Source organism: Protopterus annectens, chromosome 1.part2 (genome assembly GCF_019279795.1).
Source record: "Protopterus annectens isolate FY-2018-M chromosome 1.part2, PAN1.0, whole genome shotgun sequence".
NCBI lineage: Eukaryota > Metazoa > Chordata > Ceratodontiformes > Protopteridae > Protopterus > Protopterus annectens.
This window is the reverse complement of record NC_056727.1, coordinates 722,057,835-722,083,005: the sequence shown is the minus strand read 5'-3', so window position 1 is coordinate 722,083,005 and position 25,171 is coordinate 722,057,835. Positions and strand designations below refer to the sequence as shown.

General features: G+C 38.3%; 1 protein-coding gene across 1 annotated transcript in view; it reads right to left on the bottom strand.

Moving 5' to 3' along the window:
- Positions 1–25,171, bottom strand: part of LOC122792408 (kinesin-like protein KIF28P) — a 1,102,337-nt gene that overhangs the window by 623,380 nt on the left and 453,786 nt on the right. Inside the window, exon 9 of the mRNA XM_044060197.1 lies at positions 21,830–21,972. Within this exon, the coding sequence (XP_043916132.1) occupies positions 21,830–21,972 (143 nt within the window). The remainder of the gene's footprint in view (positions 1–21,829; positions 21,973–25,171) is intronic.

Below are 25,171 nucleotides of genomic sequence, written 5' to 3'. Positions count from 1 at the left end.
TTTGATGTAAATCAGAGATTTTCTCCATGGGCCTCTGCTGAAAATCGGTACTTAAGACCCAGTTGGAGTTTCCTGGTAAACAAATGCCAATAAATAAATAAATAACGTATTATCATGGAACTTATAAACAAAGATATTGGCAATCTTCAAACACTGGACCCCACCCATTTTGGGTTCGTGAAGGGCCGATTTTGTCTCCTGAACCTGACTGACTTCTTTGAATCAGTCTCCAGAGCTGTGGATGAGGTAGGACCACACAGCCTATCTGGACCTCGCCAAGGCCTTCGACACCATCCCCACTCTGTCATCATAGATAAACTTACTAAGCTGAGCATTAATCCCTACGTCACTCGATGGGTTGCCAACTGGCTTACTGACAGAACCCACACTGTAAAAGTAGCTGACTCCAAATCCAGCTACAGACAAGTGATAAGTGGAGTACCTCAGGGTTCAGTCCTGGGACCGCTCTTGTTTGGCATCTACTTTACTGAAGTACAGGCCAACACTAAAGGGACTCTGGCTAACAAAGTTCACAGATGACTGCAAACTGGGAGCCATTACTGAATCCCCAGATGATGTGGATATTCTACAAAAGAGCCTTACAGAAACTGATGCGTGGTGCCAGAGCCATGGGCTCAAGCTCAATGCCAAGAAATGTATAGTTATCCCCTTTGGGAAAAAAACACATACCTGTGAATTACCACATAGGTGGCAATACACTAAACACTAAAAATGTGATAAGAGACTTAGGGACACAGGTGGACAGTGGTCTCACCTTCGATAATCACATTGCCACAACAGTCAGGAAATCCTTCTATGTGGCACACCTCATCACTAAGGGCTTTTCATCCAGAAAAAAGGCGGATATTGTCCCACTGTACTTATACCTCATTAGACCCATTATAGAATACAAGGCCCTGTTTGGTATGTACCTCTCAAGACATCTGCAACAACTGGAAAGGCCACGGAAATACCTCACGAAAAGAACCACAGGCCTAAAGCAGATGCCCTATGCTGACCGTCTAAAAAAACTGCAGCTATACTTTGTCGCATATCGTTTACTCAGAGGTGATCTTTGCTTAACATACAAGGCCATGTCAAACCCAGAGCTGTTGGACATGCTACACTTAAAGAAATCCCAATCCCTCTGAGCCACATGCTCCAGGGATCTAACCCTTGTCATCACAATGAGCAAAATATGCTGCAGGGATAGGTACCTGACCCAGAGACTCCCCAGACTCTGAAATAGACTGCCCATATATGTCAAGCAGAGAGCCTCTTTGGCCCTCTTCAAAAGGAACCTTGATGACGGGATGGGAGATAGGAAATTCACCCCAAGGATCACGTCAGTTGCCCACCTAGACAGGCATCCAGGGAAGTAAATATTGTGGGAAGAAATAGCCAGGGAATTGTTATGGCTAGGCTTGTATAGGCCCTAGGGCCGATAGCCTACTACCAACCTATGAACCTATAATAGCTATATATGTACCAATGTATGACAAGTGTACTTGCTATATGTCTCCCATATCTGTCCCCATAGCTACAATATAGCAGTCCCATACAGCTGTCAGTCTTAGTGTAGTATGGTTCACCTAGGGTACCGTTTGGTCAGTAGGTCTCATCTACCAGTCTCAGCTGTAGAGAGCCTCCAGTTCTCTATATCTTGTGTTCATTGGTGTCTACATGTCTGTAGGATGAAGTGGACCACAGCTCTGTACTGTATTTTTGAGACTTGTAATTAAAAAAAAAAAAAAAAAACACTGAAAACACATGAGAAGAGCAAATGTCAAAAATCACTGGTTTTTTTTTTTTTTTTTGCAGAGGGCATACCTCCTGAACCACTACACTCTTAGAATATATATATATATATATATATATATATATATATATATATATATATATATACACACACACACACACACACACACACATATATATATATATATATATATATATATATATATATATATATATACTCTGAGATCACCATACCTTGGAGAAAAGGGCATACTCAGAGACACAGTAATCTCAGGTTTAGCATATATAAACTCACATTTTTGTTCATTCAGTTCATTGTTCAAGGACACATAGTTACAAGTCTCACACATGGTTACCAGCAGACTCCATAGGCTGGACTGTTTTTACCATGCAGAAAATGGTGTCCTACTACAGGCAGCCAGGTCACACAGGTGGTGAGTGTTGGGGGGAAGGGGTGCTGATCAACCTGTATGAAACTGGGTGTGGCAGAAAGCGGTCTATGATATAAATACTAGCAAGGTGAAGATACATATTATAACAGTGTCATATATGTGTTATCAACTATGCCAAGGCAAAGACATGTTTCATAGCAGTTGAGAAGTCAGCCAAGAGGAAGGAAGCACACAAGGGCATCAAGTTAGCAGAGCCAGAGGAGTTTTTGGTGCCCCTGCAGAGGAACCGCTGTACTTGTATCATACCTGGAGGAGTGAGCACTGGGATCAGGGTGGGCCTACTCCCGTTTACCTCAGTGGATGACACACCAGGTTAGTGCCACACACAGCACATTTCTGTACAACAGTACTGCTTATATAAATTATAGGCTTATCACAGCAAATGCTGTTTATGTGTTGTTATAGGGACATTAAGTATCCAGTCCCAAATGGGATGATAGAAGAGGTTGGTTGTAATATTATGGTACAGCCTGCATGAACACCCTTACCATGCATACCACTGGGATACAGTTGTAGCACAGGTACAAAAGCTCACACTGGGCAGAGAACTAATAAGGTGACACCAGTAGTGGGTGGAGCAGGTCAGCAGATGGACATTGACATTCATGAATGGGTTGATGATGATTTGGAGTCAAAACACCCTGTCACTGTCAAATGGCACAATGTTACTATGTCTCCATCCTGTGCAGACATCCATTCACAGTAAATTGTGAAGGTTTGGCATTGTCCACAGTGAGGAATAGTCTGAGCGCTCACCATCTTTAGTGGGGAAGGACCCTCTTATAGCTCCAAGTACTAATATTACTACCAAATAAGTGCACTGCATCTGATATACGTATACCTGTCATTCCACTCCATCACAGGAGCTCATTTCTGGCATGTGACAAATAGGCAGCTCTTATGATCAATCAGCAAATGTGCCAGGTAATCAACCAAGCAGGATCTGCTGCAACCCAGTCCAGTATGGAGCTGACTGCTGTGTTGTATGGGATTTATTTGAATGTCACCCAACTTTGCCAGCAACTCCATATAGGCACAGAATCCAAACACACAGTACTGATTGCTCTTATGAGTTCTGTGGTAGCTCACATCCCCTTCCATTTTCACCTCCAAAGACAGGTTTGCCAGTGCCACCATCACTACCCATGATGGGAATGTTGACTAAGATTAGGTTAAGTTACATTCTGTGGATGGCTGTGTAGGGGGCTACTGCAGGGTACACTGTCCTCACTTACATTTGGAAGTCAATAACACTCTCCTGCTCCTCCTCATGGTGACAATGACACCAAGCTTCCATTGGCAGCACACCACATTGGTGTACTTCATCCAGGTCAGAATTCTGCAGTTGCACACCATTCCTTCCAGGAAACCTCCAGTACTAATGCAAAAAGCCAGTGAAGTGGTCTCAGGTCATAGTCATCTACTGGCTCCTACTCCGCAGAATTGCTCTCGCAAGTACGGCAACAGTGCAGGGCCAAAATTCAAAGCTCAAAAACCAAATAACAGCCATCACTCCACATCAGCAATAAAATACACTTTATTAATACTGAATTAAAAAGCATATAGAAGCATTTAATAGGAAAGGCAAACCAGTTTTGGCAAAAAGCCTTCTTCAGTGCCAAAAGTAATATATAAGTAAACTGCACCACATCGAAACACATGTATATACTCATCCCCCCAACTAATCATTAAGTCCAGGAGAAAACAAAGCACCTAATTTAATAATCCAACTCTGTTATTTCCTATTTAGTAATTCATGCCACCCCAACTTATTCAGCCCTTTGAAACAAAAACAATCAATAGCAGTAAATGAAGCAGCAGGATGTTTAATGGTATGCTTATATAGATCACTAGATGTACAATAACTCCTAATATCACTAAAGTGTTCAAAGATGCAGATTTTAAATTGTCTGAAAGTTTGTCCTACATAAAAAGCAGAGCAACTACATTCAACTAAATATATTACCCATTCAGATACATAGATATTTCATATAACGAATGTCAAAAACACGAGCTGTATTAGGGGATGAAAATTGTTTTATTTTCATATCAAACTTACAAGGTGAACAATGTCCACAAGGAAAACTGCCCACCAATTGTGCCCCTTCAATAGAGTGTTGCACAACTGAATAAGAACAAAAAACTTTTTTTTAAAATGGTTAAAATAATTACCAACAGTTTCCCCGTCTATAAGAAAATGCAAAATGTGTAGGTAACAACTCTGCTAACTTATTATCCAGTGCAAGTATCCCCCAATGTTTATCAATTAAATTACAAAAAGCTGTAGACTTACATCCAAAGCTGGTAGTCATACGAATTGGAGCATCCTAATTTTTTGTTCCATAATTTAATAATGAGGATCTATCCACAGAACTAGCAAACTTATATTCACGATGGATATCATCCAATTTATAACCTCTAGCCTGAAATCTTGCTGACATTTCTATATCATGTTTATTTAACTCCTCAGGTGAGGAACAAATCCTCTTAACCCAGGGATGTTCTTAATTATATGGGGTGGATCACAGCTAGTAGCATCTAAAAGGGAGTTATAATGAAACTCCTTCTAGAACAAAGGGGTAAACAATGTGCTATTAACTTGTTTAGCTACCTTAACATCCAGAAAGATCTGACTCAAATGATAATTTAAACTGAACTGTAACCCCGATTTGTTATCATTCAAATATTGTACAAATTATTGCAGTTAGGTAATATCAGATTTCCCTATCATCCAACAGTCATCAAGATAACGGTGCCATATGTCTGTTTCTTCTAAATAAATGTTATGACTAACATCATAAATCCATTGTTCTTCTAAATACCCCATAAACAGATATGCATAAATAGGCAGAAATAACGCTCCCATAGCTGTGCCTTTTAATTACAAAAAGCAATCACCATTGAAGTAAAACACATTCTTGGTTAACACATGTTCTGCTAAACTAGAAAAGTGTTAAACCCGGGACTATACAGAGGAATCTCTTCCAACCAAAACTCTATTGCCAGCCCAATGTGGAATATTCATGTATAATGCCTTGACATCCAATGTACACATATACCACTACGTTTCCAGTTGTGCATCTTGCAATATATTCAAGAAAGTAATAGTATCTTGAATCTGGGATTTAACCCCTACCAACAATGGTTTTAAATATTTAGTCAAAAATGCTGAAAGTGGCTCAGTCAAAGAACCCCAGCCAGAAACTATAGCCTCCATGGGGGACATGCTGAATTTTTATGTACCTTGGGCAACATATAAAAATATTGGGGTTAAGGATCCTGAACTGTAAGATGATATACTGTATTTTTTGAAATAATGCCTTCTTCCAAAGCTAATAATAAAAAGGCATCAACATCTATCTTAAACTGTAAAGTGGGGTCCAAAACTATTTTCTGATAGAACTGAACATCCAATAGCTGATTATAAGCTTCTTGCAAATAAAGTGACCAATCCTATACCACAACTGCCCCACCTTTATCAGCACTATTAATCACAATAATTGTGCTTCTCTTGCAAAGAATGTAAAGCATTGCATTGTGCATGAGAAAGATTTTTCTTAGATCCCATATTGTATGAAAAATTAAAATGCAAATATTTAAGTACATTCTGCTGAAATACTGCAACATATCTGTACACGGGGAGAAAAAGAACTTTCAAATTTAAATTGTGTTTCATTTCTTACATTTTTGTTACCAAAATACAACAATAAATTCAACCTCCTACAAATAGAAATAATGTCTTGAACAAAGATGTCTTCAGCCACATAATAAGTGGGTACAAAATGTAATCCTTTGTTCAGAACCTCCAATTCTGCCAAGGACAAAGTAGCAGAAGAGATGTTATGCACAATGGAAGCTGTGTCTCTCTTGGGGTCATCAGCCATATTATTGCTTCTAATGTAGTTGCTTCTTTTAGAATGTTTACATCCAGCCCTTCTTCTAAATGTAAAGGGTTAGAAGAATTGTTATTTTTGGAAACAGGAGAGCCTGTAATTAATTCCACATCTGTATCTATGGCAGAAGAGGATTTCTCTGCCAAAGTCTCCGATGAAGTAGCCACCTGTTTTAAAATCGACCTGAGCCTCTTCCTTTTATCCTTTATAAGACCTCAATCATGACCATATTTCATTTTATCCTGTTGAAATTTAACTGATTTCTGATAAGTGAGTGGCTTGCTATTAATATAATCCTTAGCATCTCTCTTAAACTTTTTAAGTTTGTGCTTGTTTGTAGTTCCTGTTCAAAATTCGCAAGCCCCAAAGCCAACAAAGCAATTTGTTCTTTATAATTCCCATGTACATGAAAAGTTTTTATGGTCTCAACAAATATTAGAAACTTCTAACATGATTTTAGAGATTTGTCTCTCATAGAAAGCCAGTAACATTTTTACAAACATCATAAAAAACATTTTCTGAACTTTAAACCAGTCCTTTGTTAAAGTCTTATCGATATTATATAGTATCGGCTGTATACATACATGCAAACCCTGAGGGCAATAACCTTTAGATTTATATGCCTTCAATAGTTTCAAATGCCAAACACTGGAATATAATTTTTTCATGGTTCCCCTCAACTTATTAAGGCTTCTGCACATGTAAAAGTATATAAAGAAACACTACCTGGTTTGTTGGCAGAAGATAAATTAAATCCAAGATCCTAAAAAATCCTGATGTCATCTTTATCTGATAAAAAACAGTCAGCAGATTCGCTAAATCTGTCCTTTCCGATAAATCCATTTCAAGACAGTAGCAACAACAATGGAAACACCAGCAAAGGCCACCAAAAGAGAAGCTGCACAAGGCAGTAATCTGAACCCCAACAAACTGTCAACAGTGTGAGCCAAAAGATGTATACATGGCAGAATTTCTCTCTCAAGTATGGCAATGGTGCAGGGCCAAATTCCAATGCTCAGAAACCAGAAAATGGCCAGCACTCCACATCAGCAATAAAATACACTTTACTAATACTGAAGTAAAATAATATAGAGGAATTTAATAGGAAAGGCAAACTGGTTTCAGCCAAAAGCATTCTTCAGTACCAAAAGTAACATATAAGTAAATTGAATCACATGAAAACACACACACACACACACACACACACACATTATATATATATATATATATATACTAATCCCCCCGCCCCCACAATTAAAGAGAACCAAAGTACATCATTAAGTCTAGCAGAAAACAAGGCACCTAATCCAACAATCCAACTTATTCAGCCCTGTTTAGCAGAACATGTGTTTTACTTCAATGGTGATTGCTTTTTGCAATTAAAAGGCACAGCTATGGGAGCATCTTTTGCACCTATTTATGCAGATCTGTTTATGGGGTATTTAGAAGAACAATGGATTTATGATGTTAGTCATAACATTTATTTAGAAGAAACAGACATATGGCACCATTATCTTGATGACTGTTGGATGATAGAGACATCTGATATTACCAAACTGCAAGAATTTGTACAATATTTGAATGATAACAAATAGGGGTTGCAGTTCAGTTTAAATTATCATTTGAGTCAAATATTCTTTCTGGATGTTAAGGTGGCTAAACAAGTTGATGGCACATTGTTTACCCGTTTGTTCTGGAAGGAGTTTCATTATAACTCCGTTTTAGATGCTACTAGCTGTCATCCACCCCATATAATTAAGAACATCCCTAAGTCCCAGTTTTTAAGGGTTAAGAGGATTTGCTCCTCACCTGAGGAGTTAAATAAACATGATATAGAAATGTCATCAAGATTTCAGGCTAGAGGTTATAAATTGAATGATATCCATTGTGGACATAATTTCGCTACTTCCGTGGATAGATCCTCGTTATTACATTACAGAACAGAAAAGCAGGATGCTCCAATACGTATGATTACCAGCTTTGGACATAACTCTATGGCTTTTTGTAATTTAATTGATAAACATTGGGGGATACGTTTGTTGGATAATAAGTTAGCAGAGTTGTTACCTACACATTGTGCGTTTTCTTATAGATGGGGAAACTATTGGTAATTATTTGAACCATTTAAAAAAAAGTTGTTTGTTCTTATTCAGTTGTGCAACACTCTATTGAAGGGATGCAACTGGTGGGCAGTTTTCCTTGTGGACATTGCTCAACCTGTAAGTTTGATATGAAAATAAAATAATCTTCATCTCCTAGTACATCTCATGTTTTTGACATTCGTTATATGAATATCTGTGTATCTGAATGTGTAATATATTTAGTTGAATGTAGTTGCTCTGCCTTTTATATAGGACAAACGTCCAGAGAATTTAAAATCCATATCTTTGAACACTTTAGTGATATTAGGAGTTGTTGTACATCTAGTGCTCTATATAAGCATACCATTAAACATCCTGTTGCTTCATTTACTGCTATTGATTGTTTTTGTTTCAAAGGGCTAAATAAGTTGGGGTGACATGAATTACTAAATAAGAAGGAACAGAGTTGGATTATTAGATTAGGTGCTTTGTTTTGTCCGGGACTTAATGATGTACTGTAATTGGTTCTCTTTAATTTTGGGTATGGGGGGATAAGTATATATATATATATATGTGTGTGTGTGTATATATATATATATATATATATATATATATATATATATATATATATGAGTTTCAATGTGGTGCAACTTACTTCTATATTACTTTTGGCACTGAAGAAGGCTTTTCACCAAAATCAGTTTGCCTTGCCTATTAAATGCTTCTATATGCATTTTAATTCAATATTTATAAAGTATATTTTATTGCTGACATGGATTGCTGGCCATTTTTTTATTTTTTTATGTACTGGCTTCCCCACCAACTGTGGGACAAAATTGGTGCTGACACAGAATATCCATCACCTCACTCACCTCAGACTGCCTAACTCCTTCTTCTGTGTCCCCACACCCTGTGTGTGTGTGTGTGTGTGTGTGTGTGTGTGTGTGTGTGTGTGTGTGTGTGTGTGTGTGTGTATTTGTGTTGACAGGCACGTGCCATTGTGTGCCTAGCTACCTGTGTACCCGTTACCCTTCTTCATATATACTAACCTTAATCCTACCCCTAACAGACTTTAAATAAGAGATGGATGTTGTGTATGAGCAAATCATCTCTACTTATTGAGACCGTTCTGCTCTGATACACAAATTGATATGATTGACTGTGCAAAAGCTTGGTAAGAGAATATTTATTTTGATTTATATTTTATTTTTACTGAATTTTTCCACTGTCTGCTGGGAGAGAGAGTTTCATAGGTTCATAGGTAGGTACTAGGCTACTGGCCCTAGGGCCTATATAAACCTAGCCAAAAAGGTACCCTGGCTTTTGCCACCAAAGAAAATTATTTTCCTGTGCCCCTGTCGAGCAGAGCCAAAGAAGTGATCCCCTGGGTAAATTTCCTATCTTCCATCCATTCATCAAGATTTTTCTTGAAGGGTGCTAATGAGGAGCTTTGTTTGATATAGATAGGTAGTTTGTTCCAGAGTATGGGAAGTCTCTGGGACAGGAATCTATCCCTGCAGCATGTTCTGTTTATTGTGGTGACAAAGTTTAGGTCCCTAGAGTGTGTAGCTCAGAGGGATTGGGATTTCTTTAAGTGAAGCATGTCCAACAGCTCTGGGTTTCACATAGCTTTGTATGTTAGGCAGAGATCATCTCTGAGTAGGCGATATGCGACGGAGTAAAGCTGGAGTTTTTGATACAGTCTGCGTAGGGCATCTGTTTGAGGCCAATAATCCTCTTTGTGAGGTATTTCTGCGACCTTTCCATTTGTTGTAGATGTCTTGTGAGGTACATACCAAAAGGGGCGCTGTATTCTATAATGGGTCTAATGAGTGATGAGTAGAGGGGAACAATTACCTCTTTTTTCCTGGATGAGAAACCTTTTGTGATGAGGTGTCCCACGTAGAAGGATTTCCTGACTACTGTGGCGATGTGATTATCAAAGGAGAGACTACTGTCCACCTGTGTCCCAAGGTCTCTTATCACACTTTTGGTGTTAAGTAGACTACTGCCTATGTGGTAGTTTATGGGTACAGAGTTTTTACCAAAAGGGATGACAATGCACTTTTGGCATTGAGCTTGAGGCCATGGCTTTGACACCAGGCATCTGTCTCAGTGAGGCCCTTTTTTAGGATGTCCACATCATTAGAAGTTTTGACTATGGCTCCTAGTTTGCAGTCATCTGCGAACTTCATTAGCCAAAGACCTTCTGTGTTAGCCTGTACTTCAGAGAATAGATACCAAACAGGAGAGGACCCAGGACTGAACCCTGTGGTACTCCACTTGTCACTTGTCTGAAGTCAGATTTGGAGTCTGCTACTTTCACAGTGTGGGTTCTGTCAGTGAGCCAGTTGGCAACCCATCTTGTGACATAGGGGTTTATACCTAGCTTAGTGAGTTTATCTATAATTACATAGTGGGGGATGGTGTTGAAAGCCTTGGCGAGATCTAGACAGGTTGTGTGAACCACCTTACCCTCATCTACAGCTTTGGTGACCGCTTCAAAGACATCTGTCAGGTTTAGGAGATATGATCTGCCTTTTACAAACCCAAACTGGGTGAGGTCCAGAGTTTGGAGATTACCAATGTCATTGTTTATAAGTTCCATGATGATATGTTCCATAGCCTTGTAGACCAGGCTCGTCAGGCTAATGGGGCGGTAGTTCCCGTGGTATGTGGTGGCTCCCCCTTTGTGGAGTGGGATAACCATTGCTGTGTGCCATTCAGTGGCCACAAAGCCTGAGGTGAGGCTATGATTGAACAATGTACTTAGGTGGGGTGCCAGTTCGTTCTGTAGTTCATGTAGAATGCAGCCTGGGATGTTGTCAGGTTCCATGGATGCTGTGTTCTTGGCTTTGGAGTGTGTGGTTTTTACCTGTGCAGCCGTGATTACAGGAACTTTGCATTCTTCTGGTATAGAGATGGGCCCTTTAGGGGGTGAGAGGGGGGTAAAGTTAGCACTGAACCTATCTGCCAGGATGTTGGCAATATCAGTAGGTTCTGTATATTTAGTGCCATTGTGCTGTAACTCAGAGCAGATCTGAGTGTTGCCATTGAGATTCTTGACATAGCTATAGAATGCTTTGTGGTTGTCTTTAGAATCAGTGGTGATTTTGTTTTCATAGCTAGCTTTGGAGGATTGTATGAGGGATCTCAGCTTCTTACTGAGGCTGACCAGGGAGTTCTACCAATCATGGAATTTTACTCTTTTTTGCAACAATTTCTTTCTTCTGTTGTAAAGTTTGTTTATGGCAGATGACCACAAGATTGGCTTCCTTTTTTTTTTTTTGAGGATAGCATCTTGGTTCTGTTAGGGACAGCATGATCCATGCACTCGTTTAAGTGCTTATAAAGTGCATTTGTGTAGGATTCAGCAGTTGTACCTCTATAGTTTGCCACTTCTGTCTTAAGAAGTGTGAAGGTGGCTTTGGAGAAATTTTTTTACAGTATTTTCCCTAATGGGGGGTGGGAGCAGGATGTGGATGTCTATGGTGATTAGCTTGTGGTTGGATCTGATCAACGAGGAATTGACCTCTGGTGTGGAACACCAGTTGCCCATGTTGGTAATGACCAGGTCTAGGATATTGCTGCCCCTGGTGGGGGTGTGGATATGTTGATCCAAGGTGTTTGAATTTATGAATTCCAGAAAACGTTGAGCAAAAGACAGAAAGAGTTATTTTGATTTAAATTTTTGTTGTTTTTACCTCTGATTTTCACTGTTTGTTAGAAAGGGATAGATTTTATACATGCAAACTCTAACCATTCCCAAGGAGCCAAGTCAGATATAAATTCCCACACAGTGTAGACGGGACATTCCAGAACTTATCTGAAACAACGCCTTGTTGGTTTGTGATTTATTTATCTTTATTGTTATAAGAAGGTGTGACTGATAGTGATATAAAGAGTATCCTACATTTGTGTGGTAGGTCAGAGTGCAATTGGCACCGCTTGGAGAACTGTTGTTACATTTATTAGTGATCGGGCTGAATACATAAAAATATTAGGCAAAGTGCAAATAAAACACATTTAGTAAAGGAAGTGTCTTTTGCCAGTAAAATTCACCCAACCCTTATTAAACATGATACTACCAATGACAACTTTGGAATTCAGGATTTAAATATTCTGCAGTCTGAGGGTTCAGAGCAAGTAGAACAAAATAAAAGGAAAGACAGAAAGAAAGAAGTGCACAACAAAAATAAGGAAGAATAAGAAACTAATTAATGTCTACAATGTAAAGAAAAATTATACTAAAATGACAATGCTTTTTTTACATAACACATATAATACAGGGAATGATAACATTATTCAATTAGAAAACATCCAGTAAACAGAAAAAGCTATAATGTTTCCAACAGTGAAGGTATAAAAAATAGGCAGGGGACAGAAGACAAGGAAGAAATCAAAACTGAACTTGGAAGGACTGAAGAACATTACTGTAAGAAAAAAAGTTGAAATATCAAAGTTGACAACATGGCTCACGTTGTGGAAGCTCAAAGACAGCTGGATGAGAATTGTATTCTTGCAAATGTAATAAGCAACATAAGCAGTAGGATTAATATGACTAACGGTGATGAAGATCATTCTTTTGTAACAATTGATAGAGCAGATATTACTGAATTAGAAATTGGAGATTATTCAGATCTGGTAAGAAGTTATATACTAGTAATTGGAGATTCATTTTATTCAAGGAACTGATACTTACATTTGCAGAGAAGATGATGAATACTGAATAGTGTTATGATTGCCAGGAGAAAAACTACAGGCCTTAGAATGCTTTAATGTATGGAAGTATGGTGCAATTTTTATTAATATTGGTACAAATCATCTCATCTGCAAGGATTGACTGACTGTTAGTAGGGAACTTACAGCCCTTTTAGATAGCACAGCTTGTGCAGGTGTTAGGATGCATTTTTCACAAATCACATACAGAAAGGAGAGCCAGGCCAGCATTAATGAAAATATTTTGGGGAAAATACCTACATGAAAAAACAGCCCATTTAAAAAATTGAAATATGTAGAGCATCCGAGCCTAATTTGGGGCACATATGTATTTAGACAGGATGTCATGCACTTGTCAAGACAAGTGAAGAGAATATTTGCAGCAGATATATTGCAATATTTTACTAACTCAAGACAGGATTTTTGCCAGGTTAGAAAATTTAACATTTCACAGATAGCAACATTTGATGTATCTCTGGTCGTTGTAAATGCTGGGAGCATTAGTAATAATAAAGTGTGCTACATTCTCACAAAATTGATGTTGTTATTGTTTGTGAAACCTGGTTAAAGAACAATGAGTGGAAACCAGTTCTGTCAGGGTATAAATGTTTCTACTGAAACAGACATTCCAACAAAAATCAGGTGGAGGTGTTATGATAGGGATTAAAGACTTTTATGAGACCTGTGATTATTACATGTTCAGTGATAACACCAATATTATACATTTTATAACTGTGCCAATAAAGACAACCCTGGAACATATAACAATTGTTAAAGTGTATAGAATACCAAAATCAAGTGCTGATAACCTAGTAGAATTCATACATTTCTTGCAGGAAACACAGGAGGGAAAAATAAAAGTGGCTGGGTATTTAAATTTACCAGAAACAGTCTGGAAGAATATTGATTCAACAACATTAGTATGGAAATTATCACAATGTGTGTTCAGGAACAACAATCACATTGGATTGTAAAAAAGCCTATTTGGGAAAGGAAGAAAACTAGACATTATTTGTGTTCATGAGGAAATAACTGCAACTTCCTATCTGGTTTTACCACCGTTGATATCCACTGATCATAGGGATATAAAAAGTTAAATTGCTGCTAGATAATTCTGCCAAACTGAAATCTAAACCAATACACAGAAGATTAATAACTGACTATATGGAAGAAAAACAGTTACTATAAAAAAACTAATTGAACTGATATATTTAGTGGAAAAACGGCAGAAGAAATGTGACAAGTTTTGAAAGAGTAATTGCTTGAAAGCAAAAACATCAACAAAATGTTTAACATTGGGATCTAGGCTTACAAGGTCATACTCATCATCATTAAACCCCTTTTTCCCATTTTTCTATATGGGGTTGGGATGTCGCGTTAACTATCACTGTCTTTCTTGCTGCCATACTCCTGCCTTCTTCGACGCTCATGCCTAACTGTTGCAGATCTTCTCTCCCACAATCCATCCACCTCTTTGCTAGACATCCTTGTTTCCTCTTAACTTCTTCCTGACTGTCCCAAATTGTCTTCACCAGACTGTCTTCTGCTTTCCCACGTGTCCAAACCACCATAATCTGTTCTCTTTGATCTTTTCTGCAATCAGAGCTAGTTTGGCTTCTGCTCTTATGTCCTCATTTCTTCATCTGTCCCACAGTGTGCATCCTACCACCCTTCTCAGGGCACTTCATTTCCATCACCTCTAGCTTCCTCATATTCTCTGCCTTTACTGTCCAGGTTTCTGTACTATATAGTTGTACTGGTCGCACCACTGCCTTGTACACCTTACTTTTCAGCTTCTTTGGCATTCTTCTGTCATACACTACACCTAAGACTCTACGCCAGTTGTCTGCAGTCCCTATGATTCTAGCTTTGACCTCTTCATTCAGACTTTCCTTGTCCTCAACCGACCCTCCCAGATATTTGAAGCTATCAATCTATTCCACTATCTTCCCTTCTATCTCAGTTCTTAGCTTCTTCTGATTTCTCCAATTTGCTGTCATTCCCACTGTCTTATCTGTACTTAGCTTCACCCCATGAGCTTTCAGTTTTGCATTCCATCCCCCTATTCTTTGCTGAGGTTCTTGCTCAGAGTCTGCTTCTAATGCCACATCATCTACATACAGCAACTTCTTGTCGATCTGTCCCCTCTGACCTGTTTGCTGATATAGTCCATAACCAATATGGATGGCAGTGGGCTCAGAGTAGAGTTCTGGTACACACCCACTCCCACTGGGAACTCTTCTGTGAGACCAAACACTGTTCGTTCTTGAGTCATTGCGTCCTTGTACACAGCCTGCACTAATTCTAATAATGTTTCTGGCACTTCGAACCACTGCAGTACTGTCCAAATCCACTTTCTTGGGACCTTGTCATAGGCTTTCTTCAATTCTAGGAATGCCCAAATGGACTCTTTCTTCAGCTCTATCTTCTTCTCAACTATCTGTCTCACTGCAAACATTGAGTCAGTTGTGTTGCATCCTGATCTGAATCTGAACTGCTCATCCCCCATCATACTTTCTATTACTCTGCATATCCGTTTATCAGACACCACTTTCATGCAATGTGACAGGAGTTTGATGCCTCTGTACTGCCCATAGTTGTGGATATCCCCTTTTTCCTTGTACACTGACACAAGTATGCTTATTCTCCAGTCATCTGGGATATACCTTTCTCTCCACACTGCTAAGAGTACCCTCAGGACCATTTCTCCCGGGTCTATATCATATACTCGAAATTCCAAAATGTTGAACACCATATGTTCGAACTTGGAATTTTGAATATTGAAAACATCAAATGCTCAGAATAGCGAGAAACATACACACAACACAAGCACACCAAAATAAATAAACCACACACATACAGTTAACAAAACCCAACACCACACTAAATCACACATACATTACTAACTATCCACTTACCTTAACCAGCACCCTAACCCTAAGGTCTGTAACTATCGCACACAGGCCTCTGGCTGGCGAAGTTCGCAGATGACTGCAAACTAGGAGCCATAGACAAGTCCCCAAATGATGTGGACATCCTACAGAAGAGCCTCACTGAGACAGATGCCTGGTGTCAGAGCCATGGCCTCAAGCTCAATGCCAAAAAGTGCAGTGTCACCCCCTTTGGTAAAAACTCTGTACCCATGAACTACCACATAGGGAGCAATCTACTTAACACCGAATGCGTGATAAGAGACCTTGGGACCCAGGTGGACAGTAGTCTCTCCTTTGATAGTCACATTGCCACAGTAGTCAGGAAGTCCTTCTACATGGCACACCTTATCATAAAAGGGTTCTCATCCAGGAAAAAAGAGGTCATTGTTCCACTCTACTCGTCACTCATTAGATCCATTATAGAGTACAACGTCCCTTTTGGAATGTACCTCACAAGACATCTGCAGCAGCTGGAAAGGCCACAGAAGTACCTCACAAAGGGGATTACTGGCCTCAAACAAATGCCCTACACTGACTGCCTCAAAAAACTCCAGCTTTACTCCGTAGCATATCGCCTACTCCGAGGTGATCTCTGCCCAACATATAAAGCTATGTCAAACCCAGAGCTGTTGAACATGCTACACCTAAAGAAATCCCAATCCCTCCAAGCTACACGCTCTAGGGACCTAAACCTTGTCAGCACAATAAACAGGACATGCTGGAGGGATAGATTCCTGTCCCAGAGACTTCCTATACTCTGGAACAAGCTACCCATCTATGTCAAGAAAAGTTCTTCATTAGCACTCTTCAAGAAAAATCTTGATGAGTGGATGGGAAATAGGAAATACCCCCCGGGGATCACTTCTGTGTCCCTGCTGGACAGTGGCACAGGAAAATAACTTTCTTGGGTGGCGTAAGCTATGGTACCTTGCTGGCTAGGCTTACGTAGGCCCTTGGGCCGATAGCCTAGTACCTACCTATGAACCTATACCCTATTAATCTATACACAAACAAACTAATTAATACACACACATACAATTAATAAAACACAACCCTACACTACACCATACATACATTATTAACTATCCACTTACCTTAACCCACACCCTAACCCTAAGGTCTGTAACTCTCGCACCACAGTGGAGGAAATAGCAAAGCCACGGAACGGGCCACCAAAATCTTGCCCTAGGTAAGATTTCGATGTTCTTTGCTTTGCTATTTTCACCATTCAATATTTTGGGTTCAATGTTTTCACGTTCGGCGTTTTCCCTCTTCGGAATTTTGATTTAGACCCATTTCTCCCATATCCTACTCATCATCTTTATCATATCTGCTGTGATCTCATCTGAGCCTACTGCTTTCCCTGACTTCATTTTCCTTAGTGTTATTCTTACTTCTTCTAGGGTGGGCTCCTCTTCTTCTCTCATTGTACACTGTGACTGAGGAAGTACAGCCTCTGTGGGGTTTTCTTCATTCAGAAGCTGCTGGAAGTGCTCCTTCTATCTCTCTTTGATGTCCTGTGGACTGGTGATCAGGTTGTTTCTGGTATCCCTTATGAAGGGTGTCTGACTATCTTCTCTATCTTTCTGTCTTTGCTTTTCAACCTGATGTAGTTTCTTTGTGCCACCCACTGAGTCACTTTCCAGAAGCCCTCTTCCTTGCTATTGTAACTCTTTTCTTAGGATCTTTGTTAACCAACCAGTATTCCTTCCTAGCGTGGTTGGTCTTTTCTATCTCCCAATTTTTTCTGCACTCCTTCTTTCTTATGATGACTTTCTAGACTTCTGCATTCCACTACCAACTTTCCTTATGTACCTTATTTCCATACCTGGTCAGCCACATATCAGCTCTGTAATCCTCACGCATGCTGTTTTGAGGTGCTACCATTCTTCTTCATCTTGGATTAGGCTGGGTCCTCAACCCACTTATAACTGGCAAATACCCATGCCCGTTTGTTGACATTAGTCAACATGACTGAATCATCTTGAGCCATATTTTACACCATCAAGTGGCTAGCTCTACCGTGACGTGCAGTCTGTGATCCGAGTTCTCCTAGCTAGAGGATACTGCTCACTACAGTAGATGCTCAAAATGGTTGGTCTATACAACTCTTCCCCTTATAGGGCACCATGTAAGTCTGTGCTGCTGCCCACAGCTTCATTCATTGTTGAGTTTTAGATGGAAATACTCAACATGTTTTTTTGGAGGTGGGAGGAACCCCAGAGAGACACAGAGAAAACATGCAAACTCCAAACAAGCATTGGCTGGAGGTCAGGATCAAACCTTGTACCTTGTGCATGGGAGGTGAACACCAACTGGTCTCCTCTATGTGTTGAAAGTTATAGATAGATAGTATGATGAGAGGTTAGGTTAGTAAAAATGTAAAGTATTTGTTAATATAGATCATACAGGTGAGGTGTATGGGCATAGCTATGAATTAGTGATAAATTCTTTGGGAGAGAACTTAAATACATGGAGCCTAGACATAGTTCTGACTGAATTTGGGATAGAGTTCCATTGTTTGGATATGCAGTGTGAGTATAAACTTTGCCACATACTTATTTGGTTTATGGATTTCACGCAGGTTTTTGTCTTGATACAACAGAGGGTGATTTGGGAGATGAGATAGAAGGGTAGGTAGAGAGGTTATAAATGTGTTTTATGGGTTAGGAAAAGCTGTGTTTAGGCTAGTTGATGTGGGAGTTCTAATCAGCTGAGACCACGGAATGAAGAGCAGTGATGTCCTTTATGTGGCAGGTTAGACACAAATTTAGCTGTAGTACTATAGCATTGCTCCAGCTGTAATTTAAGAGAGAGATCCAGATGTCACTCAAAACAGGTGAGCCATAGATAACACAGGGTAAAAGATAAGTGTTAGCTAGGGTGATTCTACTAGAAGGAGTAAGGAACCTTTTGCTCTGTATAGTAGTCCTAGCTTTTGCTGAGTTATTTTGATACAGTTTTGCATGTGAAGATCAAACTTTAAGTTGTCATCTATGGTGACTCCAATCAACTTGGTGCGGGTAAGTACTTCAGTAGCAGTATCGATTAAAGAGGTAATAATGAAGTTACTTTTAGCATTGACATGGGACTTTGGAAAAAAATAGCAGTAGTTATGTCTTTTGGGGATGAAGTAAAAGTTATTTTTGATATAGCCAGAGTTTGACTGAGCTGAAGGCATTTTGTGTCATGGATTGTAGTTGTAGAGGGCTGTCAGATGAGCAGATGAGAGCTGATGTCATCTGCACACTGAATAAGACAAGCTTGCTGAGAGGAGGTACACATGATATTAATGAACTTTTTAAAGAGCAGTAAACCAAGAATAGAACCTTCATGAACACCTGTTTTTACTAAGTGAAAAGGAGAGAAAGAAGGGAGACATTTGATAGATTGATATCTTTCACATAGGTAGACGAAGAACTATACAACAGTTAGTTTGGAAAGTCCCAGAGAGAACATTTGAATTAGAAGTTTCTCATGTGGCACTGTGTTAAAGGCTTTTAAGAGATGTACACAAACAGAATGGATAAACTTTCCTTGGTGTTTAGCCTTATTAATGGTGTTGAAAAAGTTGAGAAGATCTGTAGTGGTGCTGTGGCCTGTTTGGAAACCATGTTATGCTGGGGTTACAAAATCATTTTGCAAGAGCTACTGAAGGACTTCCTTATAAAAACACTCTTCCAGAATCTTAGAAAAGGGGAGACAAGACAGCTATTGTCTTAAAGTTAGAGACTTCAGAAGAGTTACCTCCTTTATGGATGGGGATAATGAAGATATTTTCCCACAGGTTAGGGACATAGGAGTCTTGAATAGATCTGTTAATGAGAACTGAGACTGGGTGTGCTATAGAGTCTGTAGCTAGCATATCCAACTTAGCAGGGAGATCATCAGCAGAAGGAGAACAGAGCTTGAGTTTTAGTAACTGTTTAACATATGATGTGGAAAAAGCTGGAGAATGAAGGCATGGATGTCAGGACTGGTAGAATTTTGAAGTAGAATAAATGGTTTGGGAGAGCTGAAGGCAAGATAAGCTATGATGTTGATGAAGAAAGTGTAACATTTGGTAGTTGTTTCTAAGAGAGATAAGCCTGGATAGCGATTTGGTGAGGAAGGAGAGCCAGGATGAAAAAATGTCTTAATTGAGCTCCAGAGTTTTTTTTGGATTTTTTTTTTTTTTTTTTTATGACTATCTTGTGGGTCAGAGTAATTTTTTTGTCTAGCTGAATTTGCTTCTTGCTGAGGTTGTGCAACTCCTTGTATAGATGTAAGTTTTGAAGGGTTTTATCTTTGTGCCACTTTTTCCATTCTTTGTCACATTTTTGCATGGAAATTATTGTAGAATGAGACACTCAGGGAGTTGGACTATATCAAGCATTGCATGGAATAAACTACAAAATCACATTAAAGCAAGCACTAGTTTAGAGATGTTTAAGAACAACCTGGATACTAATTATGGGAATAACTGTTTTGGCATATTGGCAGGCTAGAAGGGCATTATTACCCATGCCCAAAATACTTATATGAATGTATGCATGTAACCACAACTCTACATATTATATTACTAAATGCCATTTCCTTAACATAACAATTGTCTATTTGCCATGTGGCATTTTTTTCACTTATCACAAAAGGACACTTTGTTTTTTGTTTTTTTTTTTTTTTTGTTTTGGTTTTTGTTGTTTTCCCCTTGTGAATATTGTGCTTTTACAGATGTTTGTTTTTGATAAGGTATGTTATCAATATGCTTACATCTATGTAATGTGTATCAATGTAAGTACACACTGACTATAAACAATAGGTTCATATAGCACAGAAGTACATATGCCTTTATGCTGACAACTGAGAGATACCATACTGTAAAGATATCACTCATATATTCACTGTCTTCTATGCTCAATTTGTAGCAAAGAAAATATGTTCTGAATGTTTATGCGGATTGTGATTTCAAGAATATTGTATACATAGATATCCGTAAAGAATGTTTTGCAGTTTATGTTGGAAAGTCAAATAGAAATTTGAGAGAAAAAGTGATTATCTATCTGAAATAAAGCAAAGAGTTAGAGGGTCACACCAAAAAACCAATCAATCTGAGATAAAGAGAAAAAATATCTATGAATGCTCTGTATAAATATGAAGAGCATACTTTTCTGTTTGCTGTACTGCAGGCAGTACATGAGAATATAAGAAATGGTGATCTAGTAACATCAATAGAATTCAAGAAGTATACATGAATTAATATTTTAAGATCTGATAGGGAACATAGTTTAAATGATATCAATCATATAAAACCAGTCTTAAAGCTATGATAATTAAAAAATATAAAATATATTTTAAAATATCCATTACTTATTGGTTTAGTATTTGTAATAGCCTTGAGAAATGCATTTATATTAATTGATTTTAAGCCATGTGACTAAAGTGACCAATGAAGTGAGCCATTATGAATACATTAGCTTTTGTTCTGTTTTAATACTTGAGAACTAACTCTGTGTGAAAGCTTCTACCATTTATTTTAATAAAGTGACCCTTCTTGTTGTTCTAGTGCTAAGTGTGATTGTTTTGTTGGATATGGTTAAGCCCCAGATTACCTACAGAGTTGTACGTTCATCATGGACAGTGGCTTAAATGGACTATTTTCATTTACAGCATTACAACACATCAGTAAATAAAAAGTCCACTTTTTTGTATATATAAGAGTACTGCGGAAAGCTATCTAGCTAAGAAGACAAAAATGTATGCCAGGGATTTTACTTTCCTTTTTGAACTTCTCATTTACAGACATGCTAAGGAAGTTCACAGCTGCTTAAGTTTTAATAATAAAGACAGCACTACAATGAAAGAAAAAAATATACCAAAACCCTGGATCATTTTGCTGTAATTAAGATATCATTTAAATATATATTCTAAAAAATATGCAAGTGCTGTTTTCCAACATACTATACCACTCTGGATATGCAAATACTTTCAGAGATACCATTAGATCCAATACATACTTGCTTCATCTTCCATTTGTTTTTCTGAATTTCCAAGCCTGGACAGTTTTGAAAGCAGTCTAGCATTTTCAGCCTTCAGCTCTTTAACAATTTTCTCTGTTGGGCTCTCATTAACTATAGCTTTATTCCTTATTTTCTTTGCCCTGTCAAAAGCATACGTAAAACATAAAGTGAGATAACTCCTTTCATATTTACTGCAGTTTGTCTTCTTTAAAATGGAATCTCAATGTCGAATTGTTCAGAAAGTAAATTCAAATGGCATGTTAATACCCCTACTGTGAATTTTAAGCTATCAGTCATTGTTGGACCTTGGGTAAATTCTGAAGTCAGTGATTCCATAATCATATTTACCCATTTGTATTTAGCTCCCATATAACCATGAAACCAAATCTCAGATGACAAACAGATCATTTTCAGTCTCTGCAACATTCATTCAACAGCTACAGTGGATATAAAAAGTGTACACACCCCTGTTAAAATGCCAGGTTTTTGTGCTATAAAAAAATCAGACCACAATAAATCATTTCAAAACTTTTCCCACCTTTAATGTGACCTATAACCTGTACAATTCAATTGAAAAACAAACAAATCTGTTAGAGGAATAATATAAAAAATACAAAACTTACAATAAGCTGGTTGCATAAGCGTTCACACCTTTAAAATAATACTTTGTTGAAGCACCTTTTGATTTAATTACAACATTCAGTCTTCCTGGGTAGGAGTCTATCAGCATGGCACATCTTGACTTGGCAATATTTTCCCACTCTTCCTTGCAAAAGCACTCCAAATCTCTCAGATTGTGAGGGCATCTCTTGTGCACAGCCCTTTTCAGGCCACCCCACAAATTTTCTATTGGAAGTAGGTATAGGCTCTGGCTGGGCCATTCCAAAATTTTAATTTTCTTCTGGTAAAGCCATTCTTTTATTGATTTGGATGTATGCTTGGAGTCATTGTCATGTTGAAAGGTGAAATTCCTCTTCATCTTCATCTTTCAAGCAGACGCCTGAAGGTTTTGGGCCAAAAGTGACAGGTATTTGGAAGTGTTCATAATTCCCTCCACCTTGATTAAAGCCCCAATTCCAGCTGAAGAAAAGCAACCCAAAAGCATGATACTGCCACCACCATGCTTCACTGTGGGGATGGCTTTCTTTTGGTGATGCAAAGTGTTGTTTTTGTGACAAATGTACCTTTTGGAATTGTGGCTAAAAAGTTCAACCTTTGTCTCATCAGACCATAACACATTTTCCCACATGCTTTTGGGAGACTTGCTGTATTGTTTTGCAAATTTTAGCCTGGCCTGGATGTTTTTCTGTGTAAGAAAAAGCTTCCATCTTGCAACCCTACCCCATAGTTCAAACATATGGAGAATACAGGAGATTTTTGTCACATGTAGTACACAACCAGTACTTGCCAGAAATTCATGCAGCTCCTTCAGTGTTGCTGTAGGTCTCTTGGCACCCTACCTGACCAGTTTTCATCTTGTCTTTTCATCAATTCTGGAGGGACATCCAGTTCTTTGCAACATCACTGTTGTCCCATATTTTCTCCACTTTTTTATGACTGCCTTCAATGTGTTCCATGGTATATTCAATTCTGTGGAATTTTTTTTGTACCCTTCACCTGACTGATACCTTTCAACAATGAGATCCCTGTGATGCTTTGTATGCTCTCTGCGAACCATGGCTTTTGCTGTAGCAGGCAACTCAGTAAATGTCAGGAAAATCCTACTAGGACAGTTGAACTTTATTTTGGGTTAATCAGCATCATATTTAATTGATGGCAGATGTGTACCCAAGAAGACTGAATGCTGTAATTAAATCAAAAAGTGCTTCAACAAATTATTAGTTTAAGGGTGTGCACACTTATGCAACCAGATTATTGTACATTTTTTTATTTTTTATATTATTCATCTAACAGATTTGTTTGTTTTTCAATTGAATTATAGGTCACATTAAAGGTGGGAAAAGTTTTGAAATGATTTATTGTGGTCTCATTTTTTATATCACAAAAACCTGGCTTTTTAGTAGGGATGTGTACACATTTTATATTCAATGTATATGTATTACATTCACACAATTATGAAAAATAGTTTTGGCCAAAGGTGATAGCAGTAGATATGATGCATCTAGATAAACATATTTAAACTGATGAAAGTTAAAAGCTTATACTCTCCAAAGTTTAAGGTCAGCCTGTTGGCATAGTTTTGTGACCTTTGACTGAGGTTCACTAGGCAGACCCAAGTCAGCCAGCTAGCATAAGAGACTGAGGCAGAGTGTAGGTCTGTCCACTGTAGATGTGAACTTAAGTGGATGTGTGGGTACAGCAGCCTATGATGAATGTAACAGGTGTAGCATGAAACTGCCAAATATCTTGAAAATAAATGTGTGTTGTCTGAAGTGACATTCCGTCTCTTGACATTCCACTGGTGGCCCACAGGGATGTAGGATAGTTGTTCCCCATTCAGCCAACTTCTAGAAATGGTGGCCATCCCAAGTTCTTTAGGGGACTAAAATGACAGGTAAAATACTGATCAGGGTCAGTGGACCAGTAAGTTAAATGTCTGTGAAACTCAGGGAAACATTATAAATATGTAAGTTCCATAAATTAAATGGACTGGGTTTCATAGATAATTATTTTTGTCAGTGTACTCTTCTTTATAACCCTCCCACAATGAAGAGCATATGTAATATTTAAATCAAGGGCTAAAGGTGAAACTATGTTCATGTCATCTTAAAAATTATTTCACAAAGAAACAGTAGTTCCATTTGGGTCACAAGATAAACTTGTCCAGTTCTGAATAATAATAATAATAGTAACAGCCATGTTTATGAGCGCTCTTAAAAAGCTTCTCTTTAAAACTGGGAAAGCTAAGTGGCTACACCTATATATTTCAATGTATTTCTCTAGAAAAACTTTTTTGCTACTTTGTATTCTCCATCAGTTTTCCTGTATGCCTACTGCTTCTATAAAAGTGAAAAAAATATTTCAAGTGCTGTACAGAAAAGGATGTTACACAATGACTGCGTAATCAGATTCCTGAGCAGAATTGTTTAGGAAGTAATGTCTGAAGAAAGTATACATAAAAGATGTGATTCTTCAAGGCTTGAGGATTTGACAGCGTAGATAAAGTAGGGAGCAGTTCCAATGGAAGAAAAGAAGGAAAATGGAAGTAAACAAGCATTAATATAGATATGTGAATAGATAGTCAAGGGAATGAGGGTCTCTGTTTAAAGGCTGACGTCATTTTTAAAAGGAAAATTATGAAGCTGTAAGAAATACTTAAACACTTGGTATGAAAAGAAGAAAAGAAGCAGTGGATGAAAAGATAATATAAAGTGATGT